This window comes from Prosopis cineraria, unplaced genomic scaffold (assembly GCF_029017545.1).
Source record: "Prosopis cineraria cultivar Desert tree isolate PC_DT_omini unplaced genomic scaffold, ASM2901754v1 PC1188, whole genome shotgun sequence".
Lineage (NCBI taxonomy): Eukaryota > Viridiplantae > Streptophyta > Magnoliopsida > Fabales > Fabaceae > Prosopis > Prosopis cineraria.
Window position 1 is genome coordinate 21,283 of NW_026556513.1, and position 13,693 is coordinate 34,975.

The 13,693-nt window shown below is 31.1% G+C and overlaps 2 protein-coding genes across 4 annotated transcripts; both read left to right on the top strand.

Moving 5' to 3' along the window:
• The first annotated feature begins 1,908 nt into the window (after positions 1 to 1,908).
• On the top strand, positions 1,909 to 8,239 carry LOC129299520 (disease resistance protein RPM1-like). 3 transcript variants are annotated; one of them, XM_054937996.1, is made up of 5 exons: positions 1,909 to 2,156; positions 3,058 to 3,180; positions 4,523 to 5,171; positions 5,271 to 7,442; positions 7,975 to 8,239. In XM_054937996.1, exons 3-4 carry the CDS (start codon positions 4,565 to 4,567, stop codon positions 7,424 to 7,426), a joined length of 2,763 nt encoding a protein of 920 aa, XP_054793971.1. In that variant the 5' UTR covers positions 1,909 to 2,156; positions 3,058 to 3,180; positions 4,523 to 4,564; the 3' UTR covers positions 7,427 to 7,442; positions 7,975 to 8,239. The 3 variants fall into 3 exon arrangements, with proteins under 3 accessions (XP_054793971.1, XP_054793972.1, XP_054793973.1); XM_054937997.1 differs by lacking the exon at positions 3,058 to 3,180; XM_054937998.1 differs by lacking the exon at positions 1,909 to 2,156 and having other exon boundaries at positions 2,927 to 3,180; positions 4,656 to 5,171.
• Positions 8,240 to 10,557: 2,318 nt separating this feature from the next.
• LOC129299521 (heavy metal-associated isoprenylated plant protein 47-like) lies at positions 10,558 to 11,417 on the top strand. The gene is made up of 3 exons (XM_054937999.1): positions 10,558 to 10,635; positions 10,735 to 10,813; positions 10,972 to 11,417. Exons 1-3 carry the CDS (start codon positions 10,630 to 10,632, stop codon positions 11,274 to 11,276), a joined length of 390 nt encoding a protein of 129 aa, XP_054793974.1. The 5' UTR covers positions 10,558 to 10,629; the 3' UTR covers positions 11,277 to 11,417.
• The last annotated feature ends 2,276 nt before the right edge of the window (positions 11,418 to 13,693 follow it).

Consider the following 13,693-nt stretch of genomic DNA (forward strand, 5'->3'; position numbering starts at 1 on the left):
AATTTTTTTAACAATTTAAAATTCATATAATATATATTTATTTATTTATTTTACATTTTAAGGAAAATTAGCAATTAAAAAATTTATACATAAATAAAATAAATATAAAATTTAATTAATCAAATTCATTTTGCTAAATTTTTACTGCTAATCATCTTCTCACTTAGGTGTATTATCTTTCTTACTGAAAAAAAAAATTTGAATATAAATCCATAGTATTTTTATCAATGAATTCACATTTATAATTTTAATCAATAAATATTATGAGATTAATAAATAATATATATTCAAAGTATTTTTATGAAAACTAATAGATCATTAATTTACAAACTATAACAAAATTTCATGCGTAAGTTATAAGAAAGATTTACATTATCTTTTAAATATAAAGAATATATTTGGGAGTCACAAATTATATATTTAAAAAATATTATTACTATTGTAGATTTATAAAAAAATAATATGATTAAAAAATTAAAAATATTTTTTTAAAAAATATGTTAGCTAGCAGATTAGTCCGTTATAGCTAGCTAATTTGAGGTTGAATTAGCCCAATCTATTTAAAAAAAATAAGCTAATTTATTTAATCTAATTTATTAAATTTTAAAAGTTAAACAGATTAGGCCGTGAACTGAACTAGTTTTCCGGCTCCATGCAATACCATAACACAAGTGGTGGGCAAATAAATTTAAATGCATGGACAAATATTAAATTTGAGAGAGAGAGGGAGGATAGCCACGTGACCCTGTCCGCCTAAAAGTCTTGGTCTTTTTTCTTTTTTGGTTATTTTCTTTTTCTTTTTCATTTTGAGTGGAAAGGCTTGGTCTTCGCCTACGCACTTTAATTAATTTTACTGATTATATTCGATTTTGTTTATGATTATGGTATTTGGAACCTGATTTATCATATTGGGTTAGATTTTATATCACCATTGTATCGATCCGTCTATATTTATTGATTTAAAGGATTAAATTATAAGAGTTAAAATTTAAATATTAAATTACAATAAAGTTAAAATTATATGAGTATCAAGTTACAATAAGTTAAATTTTCCTATATTTAATAACTCTTTAACAACATTTAAAATAGAGAAGAGATATGGCTTATGTAAATTTTAATTTCCACAGAGGTTTATACAGGTTTTAAAAATAAAGTGAAGGTCTATATAATTAAAGTATAAAATAGAGGTGATGTTGATATATTTCACACTAAAAATTATATATTGAATTCCATAAGGTAATAAAATTTATTTTTATTTGAAGAGAGAGAGGAAGATAATGTACAATTTTTTAATATCAAGAGTAGTTTGCAATGTTTAAAATAAAAAAACTCCCATCCCCCGAAATACCAAATTAGAAGGGAGGGTAGATAACATTATTTTAAAATTAAGACTGAATATTAAAATAAAAAAGTCAACATAATTTAGCTAATTAAATTGATGATTGAACTGATGATGTAATAATTAAATAAAAATAATTTTAAAGGCATAATATGCTAGATGAGAAATAAATTTATAATGTGTCTAGTTATTGATAAAATAATACAACATCACTATAAATAAATAATATTATAAATTATAATTCTATAACTTATCAATATATGCTATATAGACCTAAATTAAATCATAAGTAGATTTATATGATGGGGTTGGGAGGAATTAGAATGAATGTATCGCAAGTCCATGTTTGCGCCACGGAATATACAATTACAAGGACATATACAGCTGGACATCAAGCCGAATTCTTGGAATTTGTGTCAGTGATGTGAGGTGTCTGCTTGAAAAAGATTCTTCCAAGCGGCAACTCTCTCTCTAAAAGGCGTTACTCAATTATACTAATTCTTCACTCCCAAGCCCAAACGCCTCTCTACATACCTCTCTCACTCTGGTCATCTCCACTCACACAACACAACTCACAATTGATTTCTCTCTGCCTTCGTCACGCACACGTCACTCACAAACTCTTTTCTTTTTCTTTTTTTTTTTGTTTTGAATTATTCACCTGGTATACGACCCTTCAGGCTGACTAATCCGGATTCAGGGAAACAATTCTGGATGGTTAGGTTTCAGCCCCCTCCCAATTGGCCCTGCGGGAGATTGAATTGTAGTCCGCCCTACCAAGCTCAGCCCCAATCACCACTGAGCTAGGAACTCTTTGGTAAATCTCTTTTCTTTCTGCTCAGTTATCACTTTCTCCTTCTTGCTTTCAAAATGGCCAGTGTTGAGGTAATAGCTCAAATAACACACTGTTCATTATTTCTCTTTAATTGATTTTATGAAGCCTCTCTGGTTTTCTTGGACATTATTGTGTTCCTGTTTAGTCCCTCCATGCAGATTTTGGTGGAAAATGAAAACCTAACTGTCACAAAAAAATCAGTCTTTCATCATTTTTTATTTCCCCTTTGGTTATATTATTTCGATCGATGCAACAAGATCACGACGCTTTAATTTAATTTTTTTTCTGATCATGAGCCATACCTGCAAATTACCTTTCTGAGATGAACATCTCAATATAAACAAATTTGATGATTGAACTGATAATATAATAATTAAATAAAAATAATTTTAAATGTATAATATAATATATGAAAAATAAATTTTTAATATGTGATAAAATAACACAACATTACTATAAATAAATAATATTATAAATTATAGTTCTATAACTTATTAATATATGAATCTTAATTAAATCATAAGTAGATTTACAACTGCAAGGACATTTACAGCTGGACGTCAAGCCGAATTCTTTGAATTTGTGTCAGTGATGTGAGGTGTCTGCTTGAAAAAGATTCTTCCAAGTGGCAACTCTCTCTCTCTAAAAGGCATTACTCAATTATATTAATTCTTCACTCCCAAGCCCAAAAAAAAAAAAAAAAAAGCCTAAACGCCTCTATAGATACCTCTCTCACTCTGATCATCTCCACTCACACAACACAACTCACAATTGATTTCCCTCTGCCTTCTTCACGCACACGTCACCCACAAACTCTCTTTTCTTTTTTTGTTTCTTTTTGAATTACTCACCTGGTATCCGACCCTTCGGCTGACTAATCCAGATTCGGGGAAACAGTTCTGGGTGGTTAGGTTTCAGCCCCCTCCCAATTGGTCCTGCGGGAGATCGAATTGTAATCCGCCCTACCAAGCTCAGCCTCAATCACCACTGAGCTAGGAACCCTTTGGTAACTCTCTTTTCTTTCTGCTCAATTATCACTTTCTCCTTTTTGCTTTTAAAATGGCCAGTGTTGAGGTAATAGCTCCACTAACACACTGTTCATTATTTCTCTTTAATTGATTTTATGAAGCCTCTCTGGTTTTCTTGGACATTATTGTGTTCCTGTTTAGTCCCTCCATGCAGATTTTGGTGGAAAATGAAAACCTACTTGTCACAAAAAAATCACTCTTTTCATCATTTTTTATTTCCCCTTTGGTTATATTATTTCGATCGATGCAACAAGATCACGACGCTTTAATTTAATTTTTTTTCTGATCATGAGCCATACCCGCAAATTACCTTTCTGAGATGAACGATCCTAATATAAATAAACTTGATGATTGAACCGGTGATATAATAATTAAATAAAAATAATTTTAATGCACAATATAATATATGAGAAATAAATTTATAATATGTCTAGTTATTGATAAAATAACACAACATCACTATAAATAAACAATATTATAAATTATAGTTCTTAATTAAATCATAAGTAGATTTAAAAGTATATGCATTTAGGTCTATAACTATTAACATCTTTAAAAAATAGTCCTCTATTATTGTGGTGAACTTTTCTTGTAACTTTTTGGTGGTTATGGAATAAAATTCTATATGTTTTTTTTCCAAAAATATTTATAAATCAAACAAATTAAAGTTAACCTTCATACTTCCATATTTAGCAATAAATTCAAGTGTTTAACAACTCATGACACGTTTTTCTTAATTAAAAAAAAAACAATTAGAAGACAAGTCTTTCTTGGACTTGTAAATGTTCTGGAAAAAGAAACTTTATAAAATGTATCATGATGTGTTAACTACATAGAATTGATTGCTAAATAATGGAACTGTCACCAATAAATATTGTTTCCTTTCTAATTATCTTTTTTTCTTTCTTTACTTCCTTAAAAAAATCGGAAAAATATAATTCAATGCCTTTTTACATAATTAATTTTTGAAATTGGTTGTTCAGCGTAAATTTCCCTTGCTAAAATGATAGCAACATAAGAAAGTTTCTAGCAAGGCTGAATATTTTTTTTTAATAAAAATAGAGTAATTTTTATTTCCTTTCTTATAAAATTTGTTATTTTGTGATTATCTGTGCTTCTTCATATAGATAAAGTAATTAACTTTCATCTTATTCTTTTCAAAGTTTTTTGATACCTTGGACAGACTTGATGATTGCTTTGAATGCAATGAATCAAGACTTTACAACAATCTCTCACTAATAAAATTGATTTGGTTACGCAGAAGATTATTTTAGCAAATAGTCTTACATACTTATTTTACTCTACACTTGAATTCATCAGGTGAATTTTTAGGTGCTGTATTCCAATTTGGTATGCATAAAGATGTCGGAAACAGTAGCAGTACTTGTAATTGAGAGGCTTATCTCACTACTCAGCCGCTCCGTAATGTTTATGATGGATCATGGTGGTGCAGAAATCACTGATACCGTAGGTGATCTAAAGTACATTAAAAGCTACCTAAAAAGCGCCAACGACGAGGCACTGGAGGCAGGCAGAAAAGATGAATTAAAAGAGTGGGTGAAGCAAGTGAGAGAAGTTGCTTTTCGCATGGAAGATGTGATCGATGAATTCTTGTTGAAAGTGAAAAAGCATGGCCAAAAGCAACGACTTGTTCGCTTTGTTGCTAAAACTGGTAACGTTCTCAAAACTGTCAAAGTCCGTCTTAAGATACAATCGGAGATTCGGGACATCAAAAAAACACGAGAAAGACTCGATAAATTAAAAGATTCTTTCGGATTAGACACGTCATCGTCAGGACGGAGAGCAGAGATGTCTGCAACTGCCGGACATGGCCTTCGAAAGAGTGCTCGGTTCATGGATGAAGCTGAACTTGTGGGTGTTGACGAGACTAGGGAAATGCTCATGGGTTGGCTAAGAGAACAAAATGGACGCACAGCAGTAATTTCAGTGGTCGGCGAAGGGGGATTAGGTAAGAATGACAAACTACAAACTTATATTTCTATCAAGACACATTTCCACATACATATATATATATATATATATAAACTAATTCCTTTTTTCCTGCCAGGAAAAACCGCGATTGTGAATAACTTGTATAAGAAGCAAAAAGACGAAAGATATTTTGACTGTTACGCTTGGATCACTGTCTCTCGTTCACTCGAAGCCAAAAGACTATTAAGAACTATGATCCGTGACTTCGACAAAAATGCTACCATGAAAATTGAAGACGACATGGAACAACATGATTTGACTGAGAAACTTAAACAATACTTGCAAACAAAGAAGTATATGATTGTTTTTGATGATGTACGGGACATCAACTTTTGGGGAAATTTTCTTAATGCATTACCAGAGGCAGATAAAGGCAAAGACAGCAGGATAATAATTACCGCAAGAAATAAAGACATTGCAGATAATTGCAGAGTTCGCAGGGCTGACCGTTACACTCATGAGCTAAAACCCTTAGATCCAAAAGTTGCTTTAAAGCTCTTTTACAGTGAGGTCTTTGATTCTAAAGGTTGTGACGATCAAGAGCTGAAAAAATTGTCTGAAGATTTCGTGAGCAAGTGTAATGGAGTGCCATTAGCAATTGTAGCTCTCGCGAGTCTCTTATCAACTAAAAAGGAAGATGTCTCAGAATGGGAAAAGGTACGCCGGAGTCTAAACTCAAAATTCAGAAATAATCCCCATTTAAGAAGTTATTTCCAAGTGTTATCAGAGAGTTACGACGATCTTGATCACCACCTCAAGTCATGCCTCTTGTACTTTGGTCTTTTTCCGGAAGGTTATGCCATTAGTTCCACTCGACTCATCAATTTGTGGACAGAAGAGGGTTGCCTAAATCATGATGATGGTGATCGAGTAAGGACTGAGGAAGTAGCGGAAAGTTACTTGTGTGAACTAATTAATCGGAGCTTGGTTAAAGTATCGGCAAGGGATCCTGATGGCAGAGTTCGAAGATGTCACATCCATGATTTAATGCACGAATTTCTTCTCAAGAAGTGTGAGGATCTGGACTTTGGACAAGTCATAAAAAGTGAGCAGTTTCAGTTTCATCCATGGACCAGGCGCCTGTCGATCCTCACAAATAGCATTCATGATGATATTACAAGGGCTGCAAAACACAAGAGAGTGAGGTCTTGCTTTTGTTTTAACTTACAAGAGTTGCAAAAGCCTCTGGTGCAATCATTTCTATCCAGCTTCAAGTTCTTGAAAACCCTGGACTTTGAAGATGCTCCTCTCGATCATCTTCCCAAAGCCGTCGGGACTTTGCTGCATCTAAAGTATCTGAATCTAAGGAACACGCGGATCACAGCCATTCCTAAGTTTATTTGTAAGCTTCTTAATCTAGAGATTCTGAACCTAAAGCATACTCTAGTAACAGAGCTGCCACCACATATTTACCAGCTTGTCAAGTTGCGTCATCTCATAGCATATTCATCTTCTCATGGAGTAATACTAAAGAAAGGCATCAAGAGTTTAAAGGCTCTGCAGAAGCTAGCAAAAGTTGATGCATCTAATGATGAGGATGGTGTCATCGAGGAATTGATTCACATGAAGGAAATGAGGAGGCTGGGCATTATTAACATAAGGAGGCAACACGGGAGACCGCTATGTACTGCAATAGAGAATATGCAGCTTCTTTGCTCATTAAGTATTGCAGCACCATATGCCGGTGGGATCAGTGAAGTTCTTAGTTTGCATTCCATAAACAACCCTCCTGAGGACTTGAAACGTCTTTACTTGGTTGGCCGCTTAGAGAAATTACCAAATTGGATTGCCAGACTTGGCCGGCTAGTGAAGCTCCGACTGGCTTGGTCAGGAATAGAAGAAGACCCAATGCTTGCTCTCAAGGACTTAACAGATTTGGTGGATCTTCAGTTATTGAAATCAGCATACGATGGCGAGGAGTTACACTTCAAAAGTGGATGGTTTAAGAAGCTTAAGGTTTTGGAATTACGTGGCATGCAGAGGCTTAGGAGGTTAAGAATAGAGTCGGCAGCAATGTCTTCGCTGGAACATCTACAACTTGGGTCTTGCCATCAGATCGAAAAGGTGCCCAGTGATATTCCAAACCTAAGATCTCTCAAATTTCTTCATCTTGAAGATATGTCTAGAGACTTTGTGACAAATATGCAACAAGAAGGTTATTACAAATTCAGCCACTTGTCATCGGTGACTTATTCCATGGATGATGGCCACAATCTTTGTATTTATCCTTGATGTGTTGTGTCAACTGGTAAGTGCATGCTCATCCTCTTGCGTTACCCTTTAATACATTTTTAGTTTCTTTTTAATTTTCTTGGTATGGTAGTATATAGTTTTAATTATTCATTCTTTTTGTTTAACTAAGTTAACACCCACACACACAGAAAATTGAGACATTGAAAGTGAGTTGTGGAATCTGATTGTCTCAATTAATATTGCTGTTGTATTTTTATAATCGCGTGGTTGTTAAAGTGATCATATTACAATTGCTAATAAATTCTCAATTTATAAACTGTAAAGTATGTGATGTGTGTGTCTTTAAAGTAAAAAAGATGGAGAGAGAAAAGGGAATGGGTCGGAGTCAAAATAATATCCATTTTATGCTTCTTGCTTTGTTTGGGTCTATCTCAGTTTGAAGAAACTTACATATAGTCCAAACATCATGCTTCCAAATATTTTTTTTAATATCTTCAAACATTATTAAGTATTGACATCAAGTTTTTTTTTTACTTTCAATTTATTTATTTATATAAATATAGTTAATTCACGGCTTCTGTTGTCAGATTTCTGGAGCGTCAGAAGAACATGCATGAACCCAAATAAATGTCGATCGGCACTGAGTACATTTCATGGATTGTTGTTCGCTGAATTTCTAGAACCTACAAATAATGTTTTTGTTTTGGGCTATCGCAGTGAACTCGTGTGTACGTAATGTGTGCGCTTCATTTTTAAGTTCGGTATTTGCTGCACTTACATATCATTGAAGTTTGTAATTCACGTGTGACAATATATGGGTGTATGTAATGATATTTTTAACTTGATTTATTATCTTACTGTGTTATATTTTATTTCACCATATAACTTATATCTTGATCCGTTTATTTATACTTCTTCGTCTAAATCGCACCTCTGACCTCTATCATGCTAGATATTCATATTCTAAACACACATGCCGAATCATCAGTAATGTGTGACGTAAAACCTGTCATTGTGCTATATATCAATACTAAGCTGGATATTTGTCCCCAAAAAAAATAGTAAGCTCGAATAAAATCTGTTGGCGGTGAAAAAAATTTAAATTTTACATCGAGATTATCCAAAAAAATATTAGATAAATTGATAATTAATATTATTATCTAGAAATAATATTTAGAAAAAACACATCTTCGATCAATTTGAAAGAAATTATTAGAGCTGGATTTTTTTTTTTTGCTAAAAGGATTTGGATACAATGTCATTTTAAAAAGCTAACACACACACACACACACACACACACACACACACACACACACAATTAATCATCAATAGGTTATAGATATTTTTTTTGGTCCAAAGGTCATTGATATTGAACCTTTTCAATTATTTGATGGCCTTGCTATACTTATGATACAATATTAACTACATGTAATTTTAATTTTGGTTGAAACATTTATGCATACTTATAATATTGACAAAATAAATGTGTATAAAAGATCAGATCACTTAGTAAAGCTTAATTCAAAACAATATTCAGTGTATTAAATTCATTTTATTACAAAAGTACAATGAATTCCTTTTGACGAATGATTGGAGACAAAGAAGTATGATATTTTTATATAAAAAGATTTTTTTGAATAGATAGATGATCTTTATCATAAATGATATTAATTAAGTTTTTTTTAATATCAAACTTGCTTGGAATCATTAATTATGAGAGCAAATGTAATATAAATTTATTTTTTTTCATATGAATACAAGTAAAACAAAAAAATTATACCATTTTTGGATAAAATTAATAAATCATCCATCTTTATTTAACTCTAGTAAGGTGATTAATTATAGGTGATTTGTAATAAGGACCAATAATGAATATATTTTGCCTAATCATTTCGACATTTTGTTCTTTTTCCATGCTATGATGAAAGCCTAAAAACTACATTATATTAATTTGGGACTGGCAATAAGTCCCCACATGTCATTAAATTATTGGTCTTCCCTTTTGACCAAATTATATTAATTTTAATATTAATGTTAATAATATTTAATTTGAAATATAAAATATAAAACAAGTAACTGTATGCATGCACCACAATCCACAAACCAAACTGAAATGAGAAGCATGAATTGATCCGACCTCGTGGAGGGATCTTCCCACTAGAGTGCGCGCATTATAAACTGAAGAGACAATAATGGACTTGCGGAAGGATTTAATTTTAAATCAAGACCAATATAATCTGGAGGACCAAAAAAATTATTGAAAATAGGTTTTGATAGCAAAATGATCAAAACACCTATTGTTTTTTTAACAAGTTATGTTAAGATTTTAACAAATATATTTCATATGTTAACAAGTTAACAATGTACATTAAATATGTAGAAAATTATATTGTTAACAAATTCACCTAGTAAATTTATAAATGCGCATTACTAAAATAATAAATTATATTAGGACAATAACAAGTTTACTTTATATTGTATCAAATCAACATGATTGTATAGGTAAAATATATTTTTAAAAAAATTCGTTAATAAATTAACAAGTTATGAATTTTGAAGAATTTTATTTTTTTTAAATTTTATAACTTTATTTGCTTTGAAAAATTATAATTGAAAGGCTATTTTTGTTTTCTTTCTAACCACACCACACCTTATCCTTCCTATATGATCTAGCCTCAAGTTACTAATTTAAATACTATTCTTACCCTTTATTTCTTATGAGAAAAATATTAAAACGAAAATTTAAAAATATATAGCGTTTTGAACTTTAATTGTTTGTTCTTGAAATTGAAAGAGGGATCTAAATTTTATATATATATATATATATATATATCTCGAGGCATATATTATGACAAAACTAACTCATTAAGTCATAGATAATGGACAAACTCATTTTTAAACTCCGTTCAATTCCTAGGAACTGGTTATTATTGATGTATAAATGTGGAAGTTTTTACTTTTTGTCATGGTTGACGTTGATAACTAGCAAGTAGGTAAGATTGCATGAGTCTCTGAATATATTACACATACATGGTTTACTGTCACGGCGGGCTGGCGCGTTGACGTTTACCAATTGTGGACCACCAACTAAATAACAAATTAATTAATATTCCAACCACGCACTATATATATATATATATATATGAAACCCATCGAACACTTTCTAATCAAGCACATAATCCACCCAAGACGGTCTTAATTATAAGTTTTGTGTACGAAGCAGCATCAACGCTTTATCAAGCATGAAGGTGAGACCAATGATAATTTTTGTGTATGTGTGTTTATTGTTTAGCATTCATCAAGCTAGGTAGATAAATAACTTAATTTTGAGTTTTAATGTATTGCAGCAAAAGATAGTTATACAGGTGCCCATGCGCTGTGAGAGTTGCAGAAAGAAGGCCCTGAAAATCGCATCAAAGGCTACAGGTGATTCTTGCATGCTTGAAGTAAATTCTTTTCAATTCGATCTAGGATTGTCAATTGGTATATAATAATTCATGCGTGACATGGCAGAAAAGTCTAGTTCTTTTTTGAGTTTTCATTAACAATGTACTTGTATAACTTGTATGTGAACGTGTATGCAGGTCGGGTGAATTCGGTGGCGCTAGAAGGAGCAGATAGGGATCGAGTGGTGGTGATTGGAGAAGATGTGGATACGGTGAGTTTGGCTAAGGATTTCAGGAAGAAGTTCTGCCATGCCAACATTGTGAGTGTGGAAGAAGTGAAAGAGAAGAAAGAAGAGAAGAAAGAAGAAAAGAAAGAAGAGAAGAAAGAAAAGAAGCTTGAGAAATTGCCTTGCTGTGATTACAGGCCTCCTTGTCCTCCTTGGCCCCCCTACGTTGTTTGTGAATACCCTGTTGTTGACAATAGTATTTGCGTCGTCATGTGATTGGACAAATCAGATTCAGATAATTTTCTCGTATATTATGAGTGCCAATGTAATCGAGTCCAGTCTGTACGTTTTCATTCTGCGCACAAATAAAAAGATTGTATGTATCCGTGTTCATTTTTTTTCTTATAAGGAATCAATTTCATATTTTTACAACTCATACACACTGCTACTATGGGCAAGTATAAAGGAGAGCCTGAGAAAAAACTAACTTATTGACCGGCATGAGGCTGATGAGTGAAATGTGGTGGAGTTGGACTGCTGGTAATGTTTTGGCTTTCAGACGAGATGGACTTTTTTATCTAACAAGCTAGTTTTTTAAGATAAATTTTCTTTTTAAACTTTTTTTCATGTAACACGCACCAATGTGTGTGGTTCAAATCCTAGAGATAACTAGGCACTGGCATCTACCGGCTCTTTTAATTTCTTTGATAGCGTTGCTTTCTTGTCATGTTATTTAGTGCATTAATTAGTGAGATGAAGTGGTTTAAGATTTGGAGTTGAAGACATGGTGGTGAGATAATTAATGACAATTATAAAACTAAAATTAGATTAATATTCCAAACTACACGGATAATTCACATTTTTAGTACTATATATATCATGTGACGTGACATGTAACTTTTTTCTTTAGGCCAGCCGATTGATTCATGTCAATACAAAACATTCTTTATGAAAATTGTCTTATTTAATTGACTTCATACACGGAAGTTGATCCTTTTCTTCGTTTTTTTTTTTTATATTTTATAGGTTGATGCCTCATTTCATAAATTTCCTCCCTTCATTTAGTGATTATCATTTGATTTAATGGTGGAAAATTAACTGCTAGCTATACCATTAAATCAAATATATTACTATAATCTACTTATGTATACTCTTCTAATCCTATTTATAGGGTAGAGAAAGAGTGTCTATTTTAGTTTTATATTTATAAAGCACTTTTATTATGTTTATCATTATCATTTTGTTCCTATTAAATGAAGAGAAGTTTATTAAATGTTAGAGTATTTCATTTTAAAGTAGTTATATTTAATAGGAGAAAAGTTAGAGACTTATTAAATTTTTAGATAAAATTAATGAGATTTAATATTTCTTTAATTCTGATAAAAATTTTGAAAGTGACTTTAGAATAAAAATAGGATTAAAGAAGTAATATTTTTAGATATTTTTGAATGAAAAGTGAATTAAAATAAAAAAGGATTAAAAAAAAGACTTTCTCTCATTATTCACCACCTTATTTAAGGTGGTGGTTGATCATTAAATCAAAATGAATAATCTAACGCACTTTGAAAATCATGCACCAAAGATGAGAATGTATAATTCCCTCGATAGACCTACCTTCTCAGCGTTTTATGGTTTCTTAAACGGATCAATACAATCAATATTTTAAAATTAAAGTTGGACCAGATGTTAAATCAAAAGGGTCAGCAGGTCTCAATTTTTGTGATCTAACATGTTAGACCAACGGTCAATTTGGAGACATGATAATTAAGTAAAAATGACATTAATACATATATTAATATATTTATGGAGTAAATTCACAGTATGTCTTGTTTATAATAAATAATATAACATTACTATATAAATAAACCATTTATAAATTCTATTTTTATATATTTGTCAAATGTAAGTAGATATTGGTTGAATCAAATAAACGAAGATTCAAATGTATTTACATTGGATTTATAGCGGTCAACATCTAGAAAAATAGCCTCACATCATATTATATGCATGTCAAGGGTTCAAAAAATGAAATTGGTTCTTAGTATAGTCTAATTTTAAAATTTTTCTTATTTTTAAAAATTTTTAAGCTTTTTTATATTATATTTAGACTTGTCTGATTTTTTTAAAAATGTTTCGGTCCCGACTTAACTCTAGTTCTTGGCTCAATGGCAACTTAGAGCCTGTTTATTTTCTATTTTTAAATACTGTTTTTTTTGTTTTTGAAAACAGAAAAATTAAAAAACGTGTTTGGTTAAGTATTTCTATATACTTGTTTGCAAAACTGTTTTCATTTTTTTTGTTCTTAAAATAAAAAAAATAGAAACAATTTCAAGTTATTTTATATTTTTTTAAAAAATATACTACATTTAATTATTAAAATTAGAATTATGTTAATCAATTTTTATCATAAATCACCATCATTAACCACACATAATTATCACTATCAGCTTATTTTTTTAATTCTAAAACTGTTTTTAAATTAATATAACGAAACAGATTTTTATTTTGTTTTTGTTATGAAAAACAATTCTAAAAGTTGCACTACAAAACAGTTTTTAAAAATAAAAAATGAGAACAAAAGCTAAACAGACCGTTAATTTCGACCCAACCCAGTTTAATTTAGAGCAAAACGTAATAGTTGATCCAAATCCGTTCTTAATAACATGCATCACAAATGCATGAGCAAATTATAA